The sequence below is a fragment of the Mandrillus leucophaeus genome, unplaced genomic scaffold, assembly GCF_000951045.1.
Source record: "Mandrillus leucophaeus isolate KB7577 unplaced genomic scaffold, Mleu.le_1.0 Scaffold420, whole genome shotgun sequence".
NCBI lineage: Eukaryota > Metazoa > Chordata > Mammalia > Primates > Cercopithecidae > Mandrillus > Mandrillus leucophaeus.
Window position 1 is genome coordinate 186,427 of NW_012104477.1, and position 14,315 is coordinate 200,741.

The window sequence follows — 14,315 nt, forward strand, 5'->3', positions numbered from 1 at the left end:
AACTACATTTAAAGGCATTGTATTCTCTTTAATGTTTTAAAATTAATTATTAAAAAAAAAAACAAAAAGCACAAATCTCCTTAGAAGGGAAGTGAAACATGAAAAATAAATGAATCAATAAACATGCGTGGCTGGGCACAGTGGCTCATGCCTGTAATCCTAGCACTTTGGAAGGCCGAGACAGGTGGACTGCTTGAGGCCAGGAGTTCAAAACCAGCCTGGCCAACACTGTGAAACCCTGTCTCTACTAAAAATATAAAAAATTAGCCACACGTGGTGGCAGGCGCGTGTAATCCCAGCTACTTGAGAGGCTGAGGCAAGAGAATCACTTGACCCCAGGAGGCAGAGGTTGCAGTGAGCCGAGATTGCACCGCTGCACTCCAACCTGGGCTACAAGAGCGAAACTCCGTCTCAAAATATATATTTTTAAAATAATATTTTAAAATATTAAAATACATATATACACACATATCATATACTATCAGTTTTACTACAGCTTGTCAATTTTTACGCAGTTAAAAGGCTCACCTGGATTTGAAACAATAAGCAACTTGCAGTTCGGGCTGTATTTTACAACATTAGGAACGATGAATTTAAAGATGTTCACGTTACGCTGGACCAAATTAAGACGGCTTTCTCCCTCTTGTTGACGTGCCCCAGCCGTGATAATGACCAGCTTGGAGTTTGCAGTTACACTATAGTCTAGAGAAAAGGGAAATGACCAGATTAAGGCCTTTAGAATAAATTTTACCTAAGCAGCAAAAAGTTGTTACATAAGTGCCCCACAGACCTTTCTTGTTGTTTTTAGAGTTTTATCATTATGATTTCTTAAATGGAGGAAGAGCATGTCAATATCTTCCTTGTATTCTAGTTTTAGTCAAGTTGTAACGTTATGTCACTGCAATTAGGGGGAGGTGGAGGGAATCAAGTTTATTATTTGATTCTCCTATTAATTTTTTACATATCCTCAAAATTTTTGTTACCTAAGCTCAACGTTCACACTTTTCCATACTCCTGTTTTTACTTAACTCGTGTCCTATCAGTCCAGGAACAGGCAATTTGTGTGTGTGTGTGTGTGTGTGTGTGGGGTGTGTGTGTGTGTGTGTGTGTGTGTGTGTGGTGGTGGTGGTGCTGGTGGTGGTAGGGGGACTTGTTTCTAAGCAGAGACAGTTTTACACTTAACAAGCATATTTTGCTTCTAGATACCCTATGGCACAAGAAAGTTAAGCCAGCAATGAAGGGAGTTGCCCATTAGCGAGGTGGCCAGTGATTTTCAGGTACAAAAGTAGACACTATTTGGGCTCACATTCAGGTTTCTTGACTGGTGCTGTTAAGTGTGAAAGGGTCAAGTCAAGAATACTGGCTGAACAGGCTCATTTATTTACCCTATTCTCAACTTTGTGTTGCGCCTGTGAAAGGATGTGGGGGCAAGAAAGTAACACAATGTGGTTAAATACAGACCTAAGGTTTAAGCTTTACTCATTACATTCTAATTCAGGTGGTTTCCATAGCATGGACAAATTGGATTTCTATTTTAAACCATTTACTGGAAATTGAAACTTTGATATTCACAGTCACCCAAGTGAAATTTTTCCCAGGCTCTTGTACCCTGCATTTAAAGCAAAATCTTCAAAGAGCTAGGATTTCAAGCCTGATAAAGCATTTAAGTCTAAGTCTGGGCACAGTGGTTCACACCTGCAATCCCAGTACTTTGGAAGGCTAATGAGGGAGGACCACTTGAACCCAGTGGTTCAAGACAGGCCTAGGCAACACAGTGAGTCCCCATTTCTACAAAAAGTAAAAAAATTAGCTGGGCATGGTAGCATGCCCTATAGTCCCAGCTTCTTTGTGAGGGGGAGGGGGTAATGAAGTGGAAGGAGGATTGCTTGAGCCCAGGGTTCGAGGCTGCAGTGAGCCATAATTGTGCAACTGCACTCTACCCTAAGCAACAAAGAGAGACCATCTGAAAAAAGAATTTAAGTCGCATGGATTATAATATAAACTTGTTGAAATCAACCTTTCCCAGAGACAATCTTTGGTGTTCTAAGGAAAAGGCTGCCATGTTGGAGATCCATCATCTCTCCCTTCAATTTGTCTTCGATGACATCAACAAGAGCAAGTTCATCTGCCAAGTCCTAAAAGACATAAAATATTTAGTTAAATGGAAAATCGCCACGTCTAGATTTTAAGAGGAGCATGAAAAAATTTCTGTATTTCTGGCGTAGGAGAGTTCTGTTACTTTATTAGTACAGTATCAAGATATACTTCAAAGTAGAGGGCACCCCATTTCAAAAGCTGACTTACAGATTACTCCATACGTAGATAGCATTGACCCTCTCTCCAGCCCTGTCTCCCCACTGAAGCAAGCTCTATAGGAGTTCCATCACTGTAGATGTGGAAGCAGAACACTGGATTGGCAGTTGCTAGAATAACTTTCAATTATATAAAACTGCTCTATCTACTCTCTCAAATTCCATCCTACACACCAATGTTAGGTTGTTATTCATTTAACTAGGTGATATTGACCAGTATCAAGACTTGAAATCAGTAAATATTCTGGCTGGGCATAGTGACTCACATCTGTAATCCCAACACTTTGGGAGGCCAAGACGGGCGGATCACTTGAGGTCAGGAGTTCAAGACCAGCCTGGCCAGGCCAGGCGCGGTGGCACATGCCTGTAATCCCATCACTTTGGGAGGCCAAGGCGGGCAGATCACGAGGTCAGTAGATTAAGACCATCTTGGCTAACACGGTGAAACCCCCGTCTCTACTAAAAATACAAATTAGCCAGGCGTGGTGGCGGGCGGGTGAGACAGGAGAAAGGCATGAACCCAGTCAGCGGCGCCTGCAGTGAGTCAAGTTCATGCCACTGAACTCCAGCCTGGGCGACAGGGTGAGACTCCATCTCAGAAAAAAAAAAAAAAAAAAAAAAAAAAAGACCAGCCTGGCCAATATGGTGAAGGCCTATCTCTCTATCTCTACTAAAAATACAAAAATTAGCTGAGTGTGTTGGTGGGCACCTGCAGTCCCAGCTACCTGGGAGGCTAAGACAGGAGAATTGCTTGAACCCAGGAGATGAAGTGAGCCAAGATCGTGCCACTGCACTCCAGCCAGGGCAACAAAGCAAGATTCCGTCTCAAAAAATAAGTTAAAAAGTCTGATTTCCACCCATCTTTCAGAGATGGAATCTGAACTATTCCCTGGTTGATTCCATGTATGAACCAATACTAACAGTTATGGATAAAAAGGTTTGCGCAGTGTATAATATTGGCAAAAAATGTCCTTATAGTTGCAACTCTAAAAGTTAATAGGTGCATTTCAGGCCAGGAGCACCAATAACAGCTTTAATACAAATGGATGTGGTCTATCATTACCAAAAAAGTTATTCGAGCTGCAGATCTACCCCTAAATCATCTACAATATAATGAGTGGCAGTTACTTTTCTTACCCACACCTGAGCCAGAGGCCATCACAGAGAAAATCCATAGGCGGTTTGTAGATATGAGGAAAACAGCATCAATTTCTCATCAAGTGGGTAAGGAATAAAAGTTTGTGTATTATGTGGCCTTTCCTAAGAACATATGTAGAGTCACCCGTGTTGTTACAAGGCCTTTTCATAGCTCATTTCTGCCTTTAGTCCCTTCTCACTTGAATCCATTTCTATTCAGAACCCAGAATTCATTTGTATTAGAAACCCCACATCTGAACTTCAGATTTTTTATTTTTTTTTGAAATGGAGTCTCACTGTCGCCCAGACTGGAGTACAGTAGTGCTGTCTTGGCTCACTGCAACTTCCACCTCCCGTGTTCAAGCAATTCTCCTGCCTCAGCCTCCCAAGTAGCTGGGACTATAGGCGTGTGCCAGCACACCCAGCTAATTTTTGTATTTTTAGTAGAGATGGGCTTTCATCATGTTAGTCAGGATGGTCTCCATCTCCTGACCTCGTGATCTGCCCACCTCGGCCTCCTCCTAAAGTGCTGGGATTACAGGCATAAGCCACCGCACCCGGCCTCAGACATTTTCATGTTGTAAGCTGCCTCAATTTCTTTTAAATATAAATCAGGTTTCAATAGTGTAATAAGGAGTGCTTTACTCACAATTTCTCTTTTTTCTAATTAAATTTTAGTTCCATAATTGATAACAAAATTGCTACCTAAGGCACAGGGGCAATGAGGTTTGGGTAGAACTTAAGACTTCCCATATAATTTTACCATATGTGTCATTTTCAATTCAAAAATCACTTTAAAAGAATTTTGGCTCATTTAAAGTCATGGACCCTTCCTTTTCATTGGTAGTCAATCCATGCATGTTAATACAGAATAATGAATTTTAGGAACTGGGTCTCCAGCCTGATGACCTTTGATTGTTTTTAATTTCAAATACACTTTTGGTGTATCATCATATTTCCAAACTTTGTTTCACAGAAAGTTACCTGAATGAGTGCATAAATCTAAATATTGTTATATGAAACGTAATAATACAATTCTAGGGGTGGGAGTGGGGGCAGAGGACGGGGTCAAGGTATGGGCTTCCAGTGTGGTAGATTCTCACTTACCTTCATTAAGATACTGATGGCACAGGCCATGCCAACAGCACCAACCCCAACAACTGTAATCTTATTCTGGGGAGTCTGTTCTTCCTTTAGAAGATTATGAATCAGCTGATCCTTGAGAGTTGCCATATTGGACTTGGAACCAAAAGGAATCTATAGGGGGAAAAACACTTAGTGTCACTACATCCTCTTTAATGTTTGTTAACCAAGAGATTTTTTTAAAAGCTATTTTGCTTCCTTTGGGGGTATTTGCCACTATAAAATCACAAGAGATGACTAAAAAGGGAGGGGAAAAAAACCTAATGGTTGCCAAAAGAGAGTTGAAAGGCCTAATGACAGGGTCGGTGAAGAGTGAAGGCCCATACCTTAGCGTGGAAAAGGAATATCGACGTTTGGGTGTAAGTATAGCCTCCTGAGGGCTCACCCATCGCGGTTTATTAACCCCAAGTGGGGCTGGCCTTTCCTCGGACAAGATCACTTTGAGCCACTCCTGCTCCTACAGCAAGGACACAGCCAGGCTTCAAGTAAAAACCAGAGGTATGTGCAGAAAATTCACTAACTGCCACAAAGCTCGAGCCCAAGGCACTGAAGCGTGCGGTTATCAGCGCGCATGCGCGCTTTGTGGTTCTCCTCGCTCGGAAAGATGGGCGGAAATCAGACTAATAGCTGCGGCTTCAGACCGCCCTGCTTTTACGCCCCGCCCAAATCCGGAAGATGGGCGGGCCCAGGAAACTTGTGTACGTGCGCATGCGCATTACAGAGCCCAGGGGCGAAGCCGATCACCCTAGCGGCCTCCCGCCATTGGGAAGCGGGCAACGGGCCAGACGGCAGAAGCCTGAGAAGCCCCGCCCGCAAGCAGAGGCAATCTGGAGCTATCCAGCTCAGTGGGTGAGACGGAGGGAGCTGGGATTCAGACTTCAGACCTAATGAATGCCCCGAAGCAGACGCGAGCAACGTGAAGCCTAGCTGGCAGCCTCCCAGGCCTGGCGCGCAGTCAGCGCCAGACTTTAAATCTCAATACTAGAAACCAGGGCCTGTTAACCAACCCAGAGGGAGGCGCACGGTGTGGCTTCTACCGTGATCCTTGTTGCAAAGGCCTGTCAGGCCCAGTATGAAGAAATTGTTTGAGTACAGGGAGTGTAGAAATAGCTGCAGAGGACCTGAGGCCTGCAGCCCTAGAGTTAATAGCTACTTGATGGAACCCTCGAATTCTTTCCACCGTGTTAATCCAACCCTGCACTGCATTCGCTGGAAGGAATATCACAGGCTGCATCCCCAAAGTATCACGTCTAGTTTTGACACCACTCCAAAGGGCAAAAACCCGAGAGGACCTCTAGGCAGGCAGCCCAGAGCCACCACGCTGGAGTCGGGTCTCTCCTTACAAATCACTGCTATTTCTAGACAGCCTTGTAAGGTTTCTAGCCTGGCAGGGGGAAGGGAGTTCCTGCGGACACCTGCTAGCTTCACTAACGGCCCCGGGATCCAATGCTACCTTCAATATAGGGGCAGAGGTGGGAGGGCATGGGGTGAGGGAAGGGTGCGTCTAGCGGCGAGAGACAGGCAAAAACGAGTTCTACTCCTCACCTCTGCCGCCTACTCACTGGGAACTTAAAGATCCCTGACTGTCTCCTAGCTTTAGGTCTCCCCATTTGTTAAAGAGTTGGTACCGGCGGATCCTACTCAACTGAACGTCGTGAGGTGCGGGAGGGCTGGCATGCTGCCTGCTTCATCTTTGCATGCGCCGTGCTTAACGCAGCCCGAGATACACCAGTAGCTCCTTAAATGCGCAAAGTGCTCCCTGTAATCTGCAGGCAGCAGCTGCCCTCACGGAGCCCACCTCTCGAGCGTCCCAAGAGAAAAATGCAAGCCGCGTGGTACTCAGCCGCTTTCCGGCTTCCAAGAACCCGCCCCGGACAAGCTGAGGCTTTTTTGGCTCTATGGGCTCCAGGAACTGGACCTCGAGTTTTACACTGCCCGCCGATTTCGAGCCCAGCCGCATGCCCCACCCTTAAGGCCTATCATCTCGTTGTTCCGCATCCACCCTGGCTTTCAACCCCTGGTTGGGTGTGGCCACCTCCTCGGTTCCCCAGCACGGCCAGAAGCCATGGTTCCCGCTTAGAGCAAAAGCAGAGCGCGGCGAGCTCCGAACACACGCGTGGTGTGCGCCACCGCCGAGGTCTCGGGGCTGCGCTTCTTGGAAGCAGCTCCTACACCTCCCGGGTGTAGGAACCCCTTCGCGAGCAGCGGAGGCCAGCAGAGCCAGAGGTAGTTCGCTCTACGCGCCCATCCCTCCGGCGCAGTGCGCGCAGGGCCCTACCGTACCGGGAATGCACGTCAGGCGGTCGTCCGGGACACGCGGCAATGAGATCCCGAATCGGCGGCAGCGGCTGCAGCACTCTGAGCTGAGCGCGGGGGGGGCCTTAAGTGGAACAGCTATGCTGACGTCAGCGGGGGGGGGGGCCGGCGGACGTGCGGGAACCCACGTGTGGGTCGGGCTGGGGGTGGATGCAGAGCCAGGCGGGGCACTGGAGAGGCCCAGGCGGCGCGCGCAGCCAGACAGCCGACCCGCAGACTGCTCCACGTGCACTGGAACTTATAAGTAAGGTGCTGCCCTCCAGCCACAGAAGCCTGGGTCGGAGCCATGACGGAGTCAGGACGACCTTCAGTTTCCTCATCCATGAAACCTGGGGAGGTTACTCTCAGGAAGGCTTGGATCTGTTTATTCTTCATCCCTGTTTCTCAGTGTCCAGAACAGCTTCTGGCACGTAATAGGCACTCCATAAATACTTGTTGAACGAAAGGAAGAAAATGCCTAGCAGTCAGTCGGTCTGTTCTTGCCTAAGTCGAGTGACCTCCAAAACTTGACGCTGCTTTTCCCTCTGCTGCTAAGCCTACCAGCTCCTCACTCACAGTGAAGCCTTGGCCTCTCAGGCCTTGCAGGGTGACTCAGTTCAAATTTACATCTTAGTCTGCACTTCCTACTGCCCACCCCACTGGCATCTCATCTCAAGTCTCAGCCATACCCAAGAACTGTCGGTGGTTTGTTTTTTTGGTTTTGGTTTTTTTGTTTGTTTGTTTGCCTTGGTATATTTCGAGACAGAGTCTCACTGTCACCCAGGCTGGAGGGCAGTGGCGTGATCATGGTTCCCTGCAGCTTGACATTCCGGCTCAAGCAATCCTCCCACCTCGACTTCCCGAAGTGACTGGAACTACAAGCACGCTCACTTGCCCTGCGATTTTTTTTTTTTTTAATTATTAAAAAAAAAATTTTTTTTTGAGACGGAGTTGCTCTGTCGCCCAGGCTGGAGTGCAGTGGGGTGATCTCAGCTCACTGCAACCTCCGCCTCCCGGGTTCAAGCGATTCTCCTGCCTCAGCCTCCTGAGTAGCTGGGATTACAGCCACGCGCCACCACGCCCGGCTGATTTTTGTAATTTTTAGTAGACACGGGGTTTCACAATGTTGGTCAGGCTGATCTCAAACTCTTGGCCTCATGTGATCTGCCCGCCTTGGCCTCCCAAAGTGCTGAGATTACAGGCTTCAGCCACCGTGCCCAGCTCAATTGTTTGTTTTCTTATCATACTTACCTCTGGGCCTGTATTATTGCTGATTCCATTGCCTAGCCCGCCCTCCTTCATCTCTAATTTGTACCAGTACTTTCCCACTGTGGGGTATATTATGAAATATATTTGGTAAGCCCTTGAGTATGCCAAAATTTCCTGAATTTTCTGATAGGAGTGTCTTTTGTTATTTATTAAGAGCCTCTTTCCCTGACTTAATGTTAATGAATTAGGAGTCTTAGATCGCCTCAGGAAGGGGCCAGTCATGGGAAAGACCACATGATTAGGGAATTAGAGGGCTGGAACTTTCAGCCCAACTCACTAACCTCTAGGAAAGGGGTGGAGGCTGGCAATTAAACTCTATAAAACTCTTGAAAAAGATTTGATGAGCTTCTGAGTTGCTTAACTCTGGAAGTGTTCAGAGGATGAAGTACCTAGAGGGGGCATATCTTGGCCTTTGCATCTCTTCTATCCAGCTATTCGTCTGTATCTTGAGATTGGTGTTTGAAGGGGGAAGCAGCCTTGTGGGATGGCACTCTTAACCTGTGGAATCTGACACTATCTGCGGGTGGACAGTATCAGGATGGAATTGAATTCTAGGACACCCAGTTGGTGTCTCCTGGAGAACTGCTTGGTGTCGGGAAGTGGGTGAGGTGGAAACAACCCACACATCTGGTCACAGAAGTGTTCTGTGTTGCACGCAGGACAGCCAACACACAGAACTGGTACTGCCTTGCTCTCTGCCCGCTACAGCTGGACGGTACAGTTTTCAAACCAGCTTGCAAGAGAGGTATGTGTGGCTATGCTCCCCTACCAGACGGTGAGCCCCTCAAGGGCATGGATGGGTTTACTTACTCCCTGAACCTACAGCACCAGCCCAGTGCAGCTCTGAGATAGATCCATAACTGAGTTTCTTGGTTTTGACGGAAAACTCTACTCAGCTCCAAAATAGCACAAGGAGCCGGGTGCAGTGACTCATGCCTATAATCCCAGCACCAATGTGGTTGAGGTGGGAGTATTGCTTGAGGCCAGGAGTTCGAGACTAGCCTGGCAGCATCATAAAAAAAAAAAAAATAGCAGGGCATGCTCGCATGTTCTCATAGTTTTGCCATCACTCTAGGTTCTAAGATCACTCTAGGCTCTGAAATGGGGCTCTTACCTCAGACACACAGCTGGAAAGGTTAGGGGTGGGCCACTGATTCTTCAGAGTACCTCAGGGCACGGCAGATTGCCACAGTGTTTTCCGGTTCCTCAGTCTTTGCAGCAATGTTCTCAGTCAGGGCTGGGCCCCTGCCTGCCTACCAAATGTGACTTCTGCTGCTGGGAAGAAGGGTGCAGAAGGCAGGGAGCTGAAGTTGGCTGGGGAGATGAATTAGTTTTCACCTAAAAGGCTTGGGTCTGGGCACTCTGGGATGACCTGTGAAGATAAACTAGGTAGAGTCTTCATTCCCCTAATTCACGATGCCTAGCAACAGCTTGCTCCAAGCACAGCTCAGGCTTCTTAGGCAGAACAACAGCCAGTATTTGACTCCACAAATATGAATAAAACAAATACCATTTACTGAGCATCTGCTATGGTTCCAGCAGCCAGTTAGGTAATCCCCATACTCATCCTTTGGAGTAGGCGTAATTATCCCCATTTTTCAGATACAGAAACCAAGGCTCAGACAGGTAAGTGACTTTGCCAAGGTTGTGCAGCTAGTAAGTGATGTTGACTGAAAATTTAAACCACTGCTGACTAACCCCAAAGCCTATGATTTTCTCTCTATTATAGGATATTGCCCCACCCCACTCCATACAAAGGGGAAGAAGTTATCTAGGGGGCCCAAACCAGTCCCAGGTTCAGAAGAGGCCGTGGGTGCCAATGGGTGTCTCTGCTGAGACCTTGGTATTCTGCCCTTAGACTGGGACTTAGACCATTGGCTGTCCTAGTTCTCAGGCCTTTGGGCTCAAACTGGAATTTATACCACCAGCTTTCCTGAGTCTCTCCAGCTTGCAGATGGCAAGATCATGGGATTTCTCCGCTTGCATAAACACATGAGCAAATTCCTCCTCATAAATCTCTTTATATCTATTCTTCCATTGGTTCTGTTTCTCTGGAGAACACTGACTAATATAGGACCCTGACTAATACAATCCAAACAGTAGAACTTCTGTACTAAAGTCAGAGAACAATGTGGAACCCTTGGAATGGGTCAGAAAACACTTTCAGGGGACAGAACAAAATTCTCAATCTGACCAAGTGTTCTTTGGATGTGACCTCTTCAACAGGGAAAATCCCTAGCACAGTCACTATGGAAAACAGTATGGAGGCCCCTCAAAAAACTAAAAATGGAACTTCCATATGATCCAGCAATCTGAGTATATATCCAAAAGAAACAAAATCAGTATATCGAACAAATATCTGCACTCCCATGACTATTGCAGCACTATTCACAATAGCTAAAATATGGATGGACTCAATCTAAGTGTCATCAATAGATGGATGATAAAGAAAATGTGTTGGCCAGGTGCAGTGGCTCATGCCTCTAATCCCAGCACTTTGGGAGGCTGAGGTGGGTGGATCACCTGAGGTCAGGAGTTTGAGACCAGCCTGACCAATATGATGAAACCCCGTCTCTACTAAATAAAAAAAAGTAGCCGGGTGTGGTGGCACATGCTTGTGATCTCCAGCTACTTGGGAGGCTGAGGCAGGAGAATTGCTTGAACCCAGGAAGCAGAGGGGCTGGACATGGTGGCTCACACCTGTAATCCCAGCACTTTAGAAGACTGAGGCAGGCAGATTGAGCCCAGGAGTTCAAGACCAGCCTGGGCAACATGGTGAACCCCCATCTCTACAAAAAATACCAAAAAAAAAAAAAAAAATTGCTGAGGATGGTGGTAAATGCCTGTAGTCCCAGCTACCCAGGAGGTTGAGGTGGGAGGATCACCTGACCTCGGGAGGTCCAGGCTGCAGTGAACTGTGATGTCACCTCTGCAATCCAGAGCAAGACCCTGTCTCAAAAACAAAAACAAAAAAAATTTTTAAAAATTGCTATATATGCCCAATGAAATACTATTCAGCTATTTCAGAATGAAATCCTGTCATCTGCAGCAGCACGGATGGAACTGGAGGTCATTAAGTGAAATAAACTGGCACAGAAAGACAAGCATCGCATGTTCTCACTCATGTGGGAACTAAACAATTTGGTTTTATGGAGGTAGTGAATAGAATGGTGGCTACCACAAGCTGGGAAGGATGGCGGGGAGAAAGGATGAAGAGGGATTGGTTAATAGATACAAAAATACAGTTAGATAGGGTGACTATAATTAATAACTTACTGTATATTTTAAAATAGAAAATTCAGAATGTGCCCAACACAAAGAAATCATAAATATTTGAAGTGATGGATATTCCACTTCCCCAGATTTGATCATTATACATTTTATGCTTGTGTCAAAATGTCACATGTATCTCATACATGTGTGCAACTATTATGTATCAATAAATTTTTTTAAAGGGAAAATCCCATAAAAGAGGGATTTGACCAAGAGACAAGCTGGCCTCAGAGAATAGATGCTGCTCAGCACCCACTGTAAGATTTTCCTAAAATGGCCCCGGTCACAGGATGGTGTCCATCCAAAACACAGCGCTGAGTCATTCCTTCATCCTGTATTTGTCATACTCCTCCTGGAGAGCGTTCGGCAGCCCCTCATTGCCTCCAGAATAAAATCCAAACTCTTTGGAAAGGCACAGCCGGACCCCTGTGATCCAGCGCTTACCTCCCCTCTCTGGTTTTATCTATTTTCCTTCATGCTTCCTATATACCAGTCCCAGGGCTACTCACCACATTCCCCAAATGTGCCATGTACTCTCTTACCTCCAGCCTTCCACCTAGGGAGTTCCTTCATTCTGAGTGCCCTCTCCTTTGCCATCATCCCTGCCCACCTGAGCCCCACATAACCAGCACTCAATACACTGTTTTTTTTGTTTTGCTTTGTTTTGTTTTGTTTTGTTTTGTTTTGTTTTGAGACAGGGTCTCCCTCTGTGACCCAGTGTGATCTCAGCTCACTGCATGTAATCTCCGCATCCCAGGCTCAAGTGATCCTCCCACCTCAGCCTCCTGAGTAGCTGTAACTATAAGTGTGCACCACAATGCCTGGCTAATTTTTATGTTTTTAGTAAAGATGGGGTTTCTCCATGTTGCCCAGCCTCGTCTTGAACTCCTGGGCTCAAGCCATCTGCTTACCTCAGCCTCCCAAATAAATTAATTCATATTGGTGTATGTCTTTGTCACTGAACTATGAGCTCCTAGTGCAAATAAACATTTTTTTCCACTGGGAAACTTTCTTTCCACTAGGAAAAAATGTTCTCCTAGCACAGGGCAAGAAGTTTTCCTAGCACTGGGCACAGTGGCTCATGCTTGTAATCCCAGTACTTTGGGAGGCTGAGGCAGGAGGATCACTTTAGCCCAGGAGTTTGAAAGCAGCCTAGGCAAAACAACAAGACCTCATCTCTATGAGAAAAAGAAAAAAAAGAAGAAAATTAGCTGGGCATGGTGGTGTGTGCCTGTAGTCCCAGCTACTCAGGAGACTAGGGTGGCAGAATTGCTTGAGTCCAGAAGGTTGAGGCCGCAGTGAGCTATGAGCTATGATCACTCCACTGCACGCCTGCCTGGGTGACAGAGTGAAACCCTGTCTCAAAAAACAAATAACAAATAACAAGAAGAAGGCTGGGCGCGGTGGCTCACCCCCGTAATCCCAACACTTCAGGAGGCCAAGGCTGGCGGATCACGAGGTCAGGAGTTCGAGACAGACTGGCCAACATGGTGAAACCTCGTCTCTACTAAAAATACAAAAATTAGCCAGGCGCTGCGGCAGGCACCTGTAATCCCAGCTACTTGGGAGGCTGAGGCAGGAGAATTGCTTGAACTCGGGAGGCGGAAGTTGCAGTGAGCTGAGATCACACCACTGCACTCCAGCCTGGGTGACAGAGCGAGACTCCATCTCAGAAAACAAACAAACAAAAAAAACCCCACAAGTTTCTCATTTATCTCCATAACCCAAAACATACATTTATTTGTTTAACAAATATATCTTGAATTAAATACCTGCTATGTAAAGGGACTGTGCTAGGTATTGGGGATACAAAAATGAACACAACAAACTTATAAGCCTTCAAAGACTTTAGTATTTAGTGGAGGAAACTGACAGCCTCACCCTTAATAGTTAGAATGCATAAGAGAATGTAACTACTGCAAAAGAGGTAGAGAAAAGTGCTCTGCCATTCAGACGAGAGAGGGCATTTGGGTGAGGATACCAAAAAAGGCTTCCTGGAAGAGGTAGCATCTGAGCTGGAGCTAGAAGAGGATTTTAATTGGTAAAGATCAGGTGTTGAGAAAGCAGAGAACAAAGCATGAGTAAATGCACAGGGGCAGGAAAATACATGGTGAGTCTGGTTAATCTTTAGCCTTAAATGCCAGACTAAGAAATTTGGGGGAGACAGGGTATGATGGCTGACACTTGTTTTTTTGTTATTGTTGTTTGTTTGTTTTTGAGATGGAGTCTCACTCTGTCACCAGGCTGGAGTGCAGTGGCGCAATCTCGCCTCACTGCAACCTCTGCCTTAGTCTCCGGAGTAGCTGGGACTACAGGCGCGCACCATCACACCCAGCTAATTTTTTTGTATTCTTAGTAGAGACGAGGATTCACCATGTTGGCCAGGATGGTCTTGATCTCCTGACCTCATGATCCGCCCGGCTCTTTCTCCCAAAGTGCTGGGATTACAGGAGTGAGCCACTGTGCCCGGCCCGTGGCTGACACTTATAATCCTAGGACTTTGGGAGCCTGAGCCAGGAGGATTGCTTGAGCCCAGGAGTTTGAGGCTGCAGTAAGTCATGCTCACACCACTGAACTCCAGTCTGGACAACAGAGTAAGGAAAGGAAGGCACCAGGCTTTTTTCAGTAATACACAACACATAGATCTATAACATGTACAGACCATATACAGCTCCAACCACATCTGTTCAGAACATACACTTCTCCTACAACCCTACACAACCCCACAGTCCCTTCAAAGCCTCACTGACAGCCTGACTTTTTTTTTTTTTTTTTTTTTACCTTTTCTGTGGTTGTGTGTGTGTGTGTCTGTTTAAGAAATCCTTCTCTACATTCAGGTCATAAAGATAGCTCAACCTTTTCCCTGTTTTTTTTTTTTTTTTTTTT

General features: G+C 46.4%; 1 protein-coding gene across 1 annotated transcript in view; it reads right to left on the bottom strand.

Moving 5' to 3' along the window:
• The window catches only part of LDHA (lactate dehydrogenase A), an 11,751-nt gene extending 6,493 nt beyond the window's left edge, over positions 1–5,258 (bottom strand). The window contains exons 1-4 of the mRNA XM_011992961.1: positions 4,919–5,258; positions 4,557–4,706; positions 2,018–2,135; positions 512–702 (exon numbers count right to left, since the gene is read on the bottom strand). Coding sequence (XP_011848351.1) covers positions 512–702; positions 2,018–2,135; positions 4,557–4,706; positions 4,919–4,981 — 522 coding nt within the window. The 5' untranslated portion in view covers positions 4,982–5,258. The remainder of the gene's footprint in view (positions 1–511; positions 703–2,017; positions 2,136–4,556; positions 4,707–4,918) is intronic.
• Positions 5,259–14,315: the final 9,057 nt, after the last annotated feature.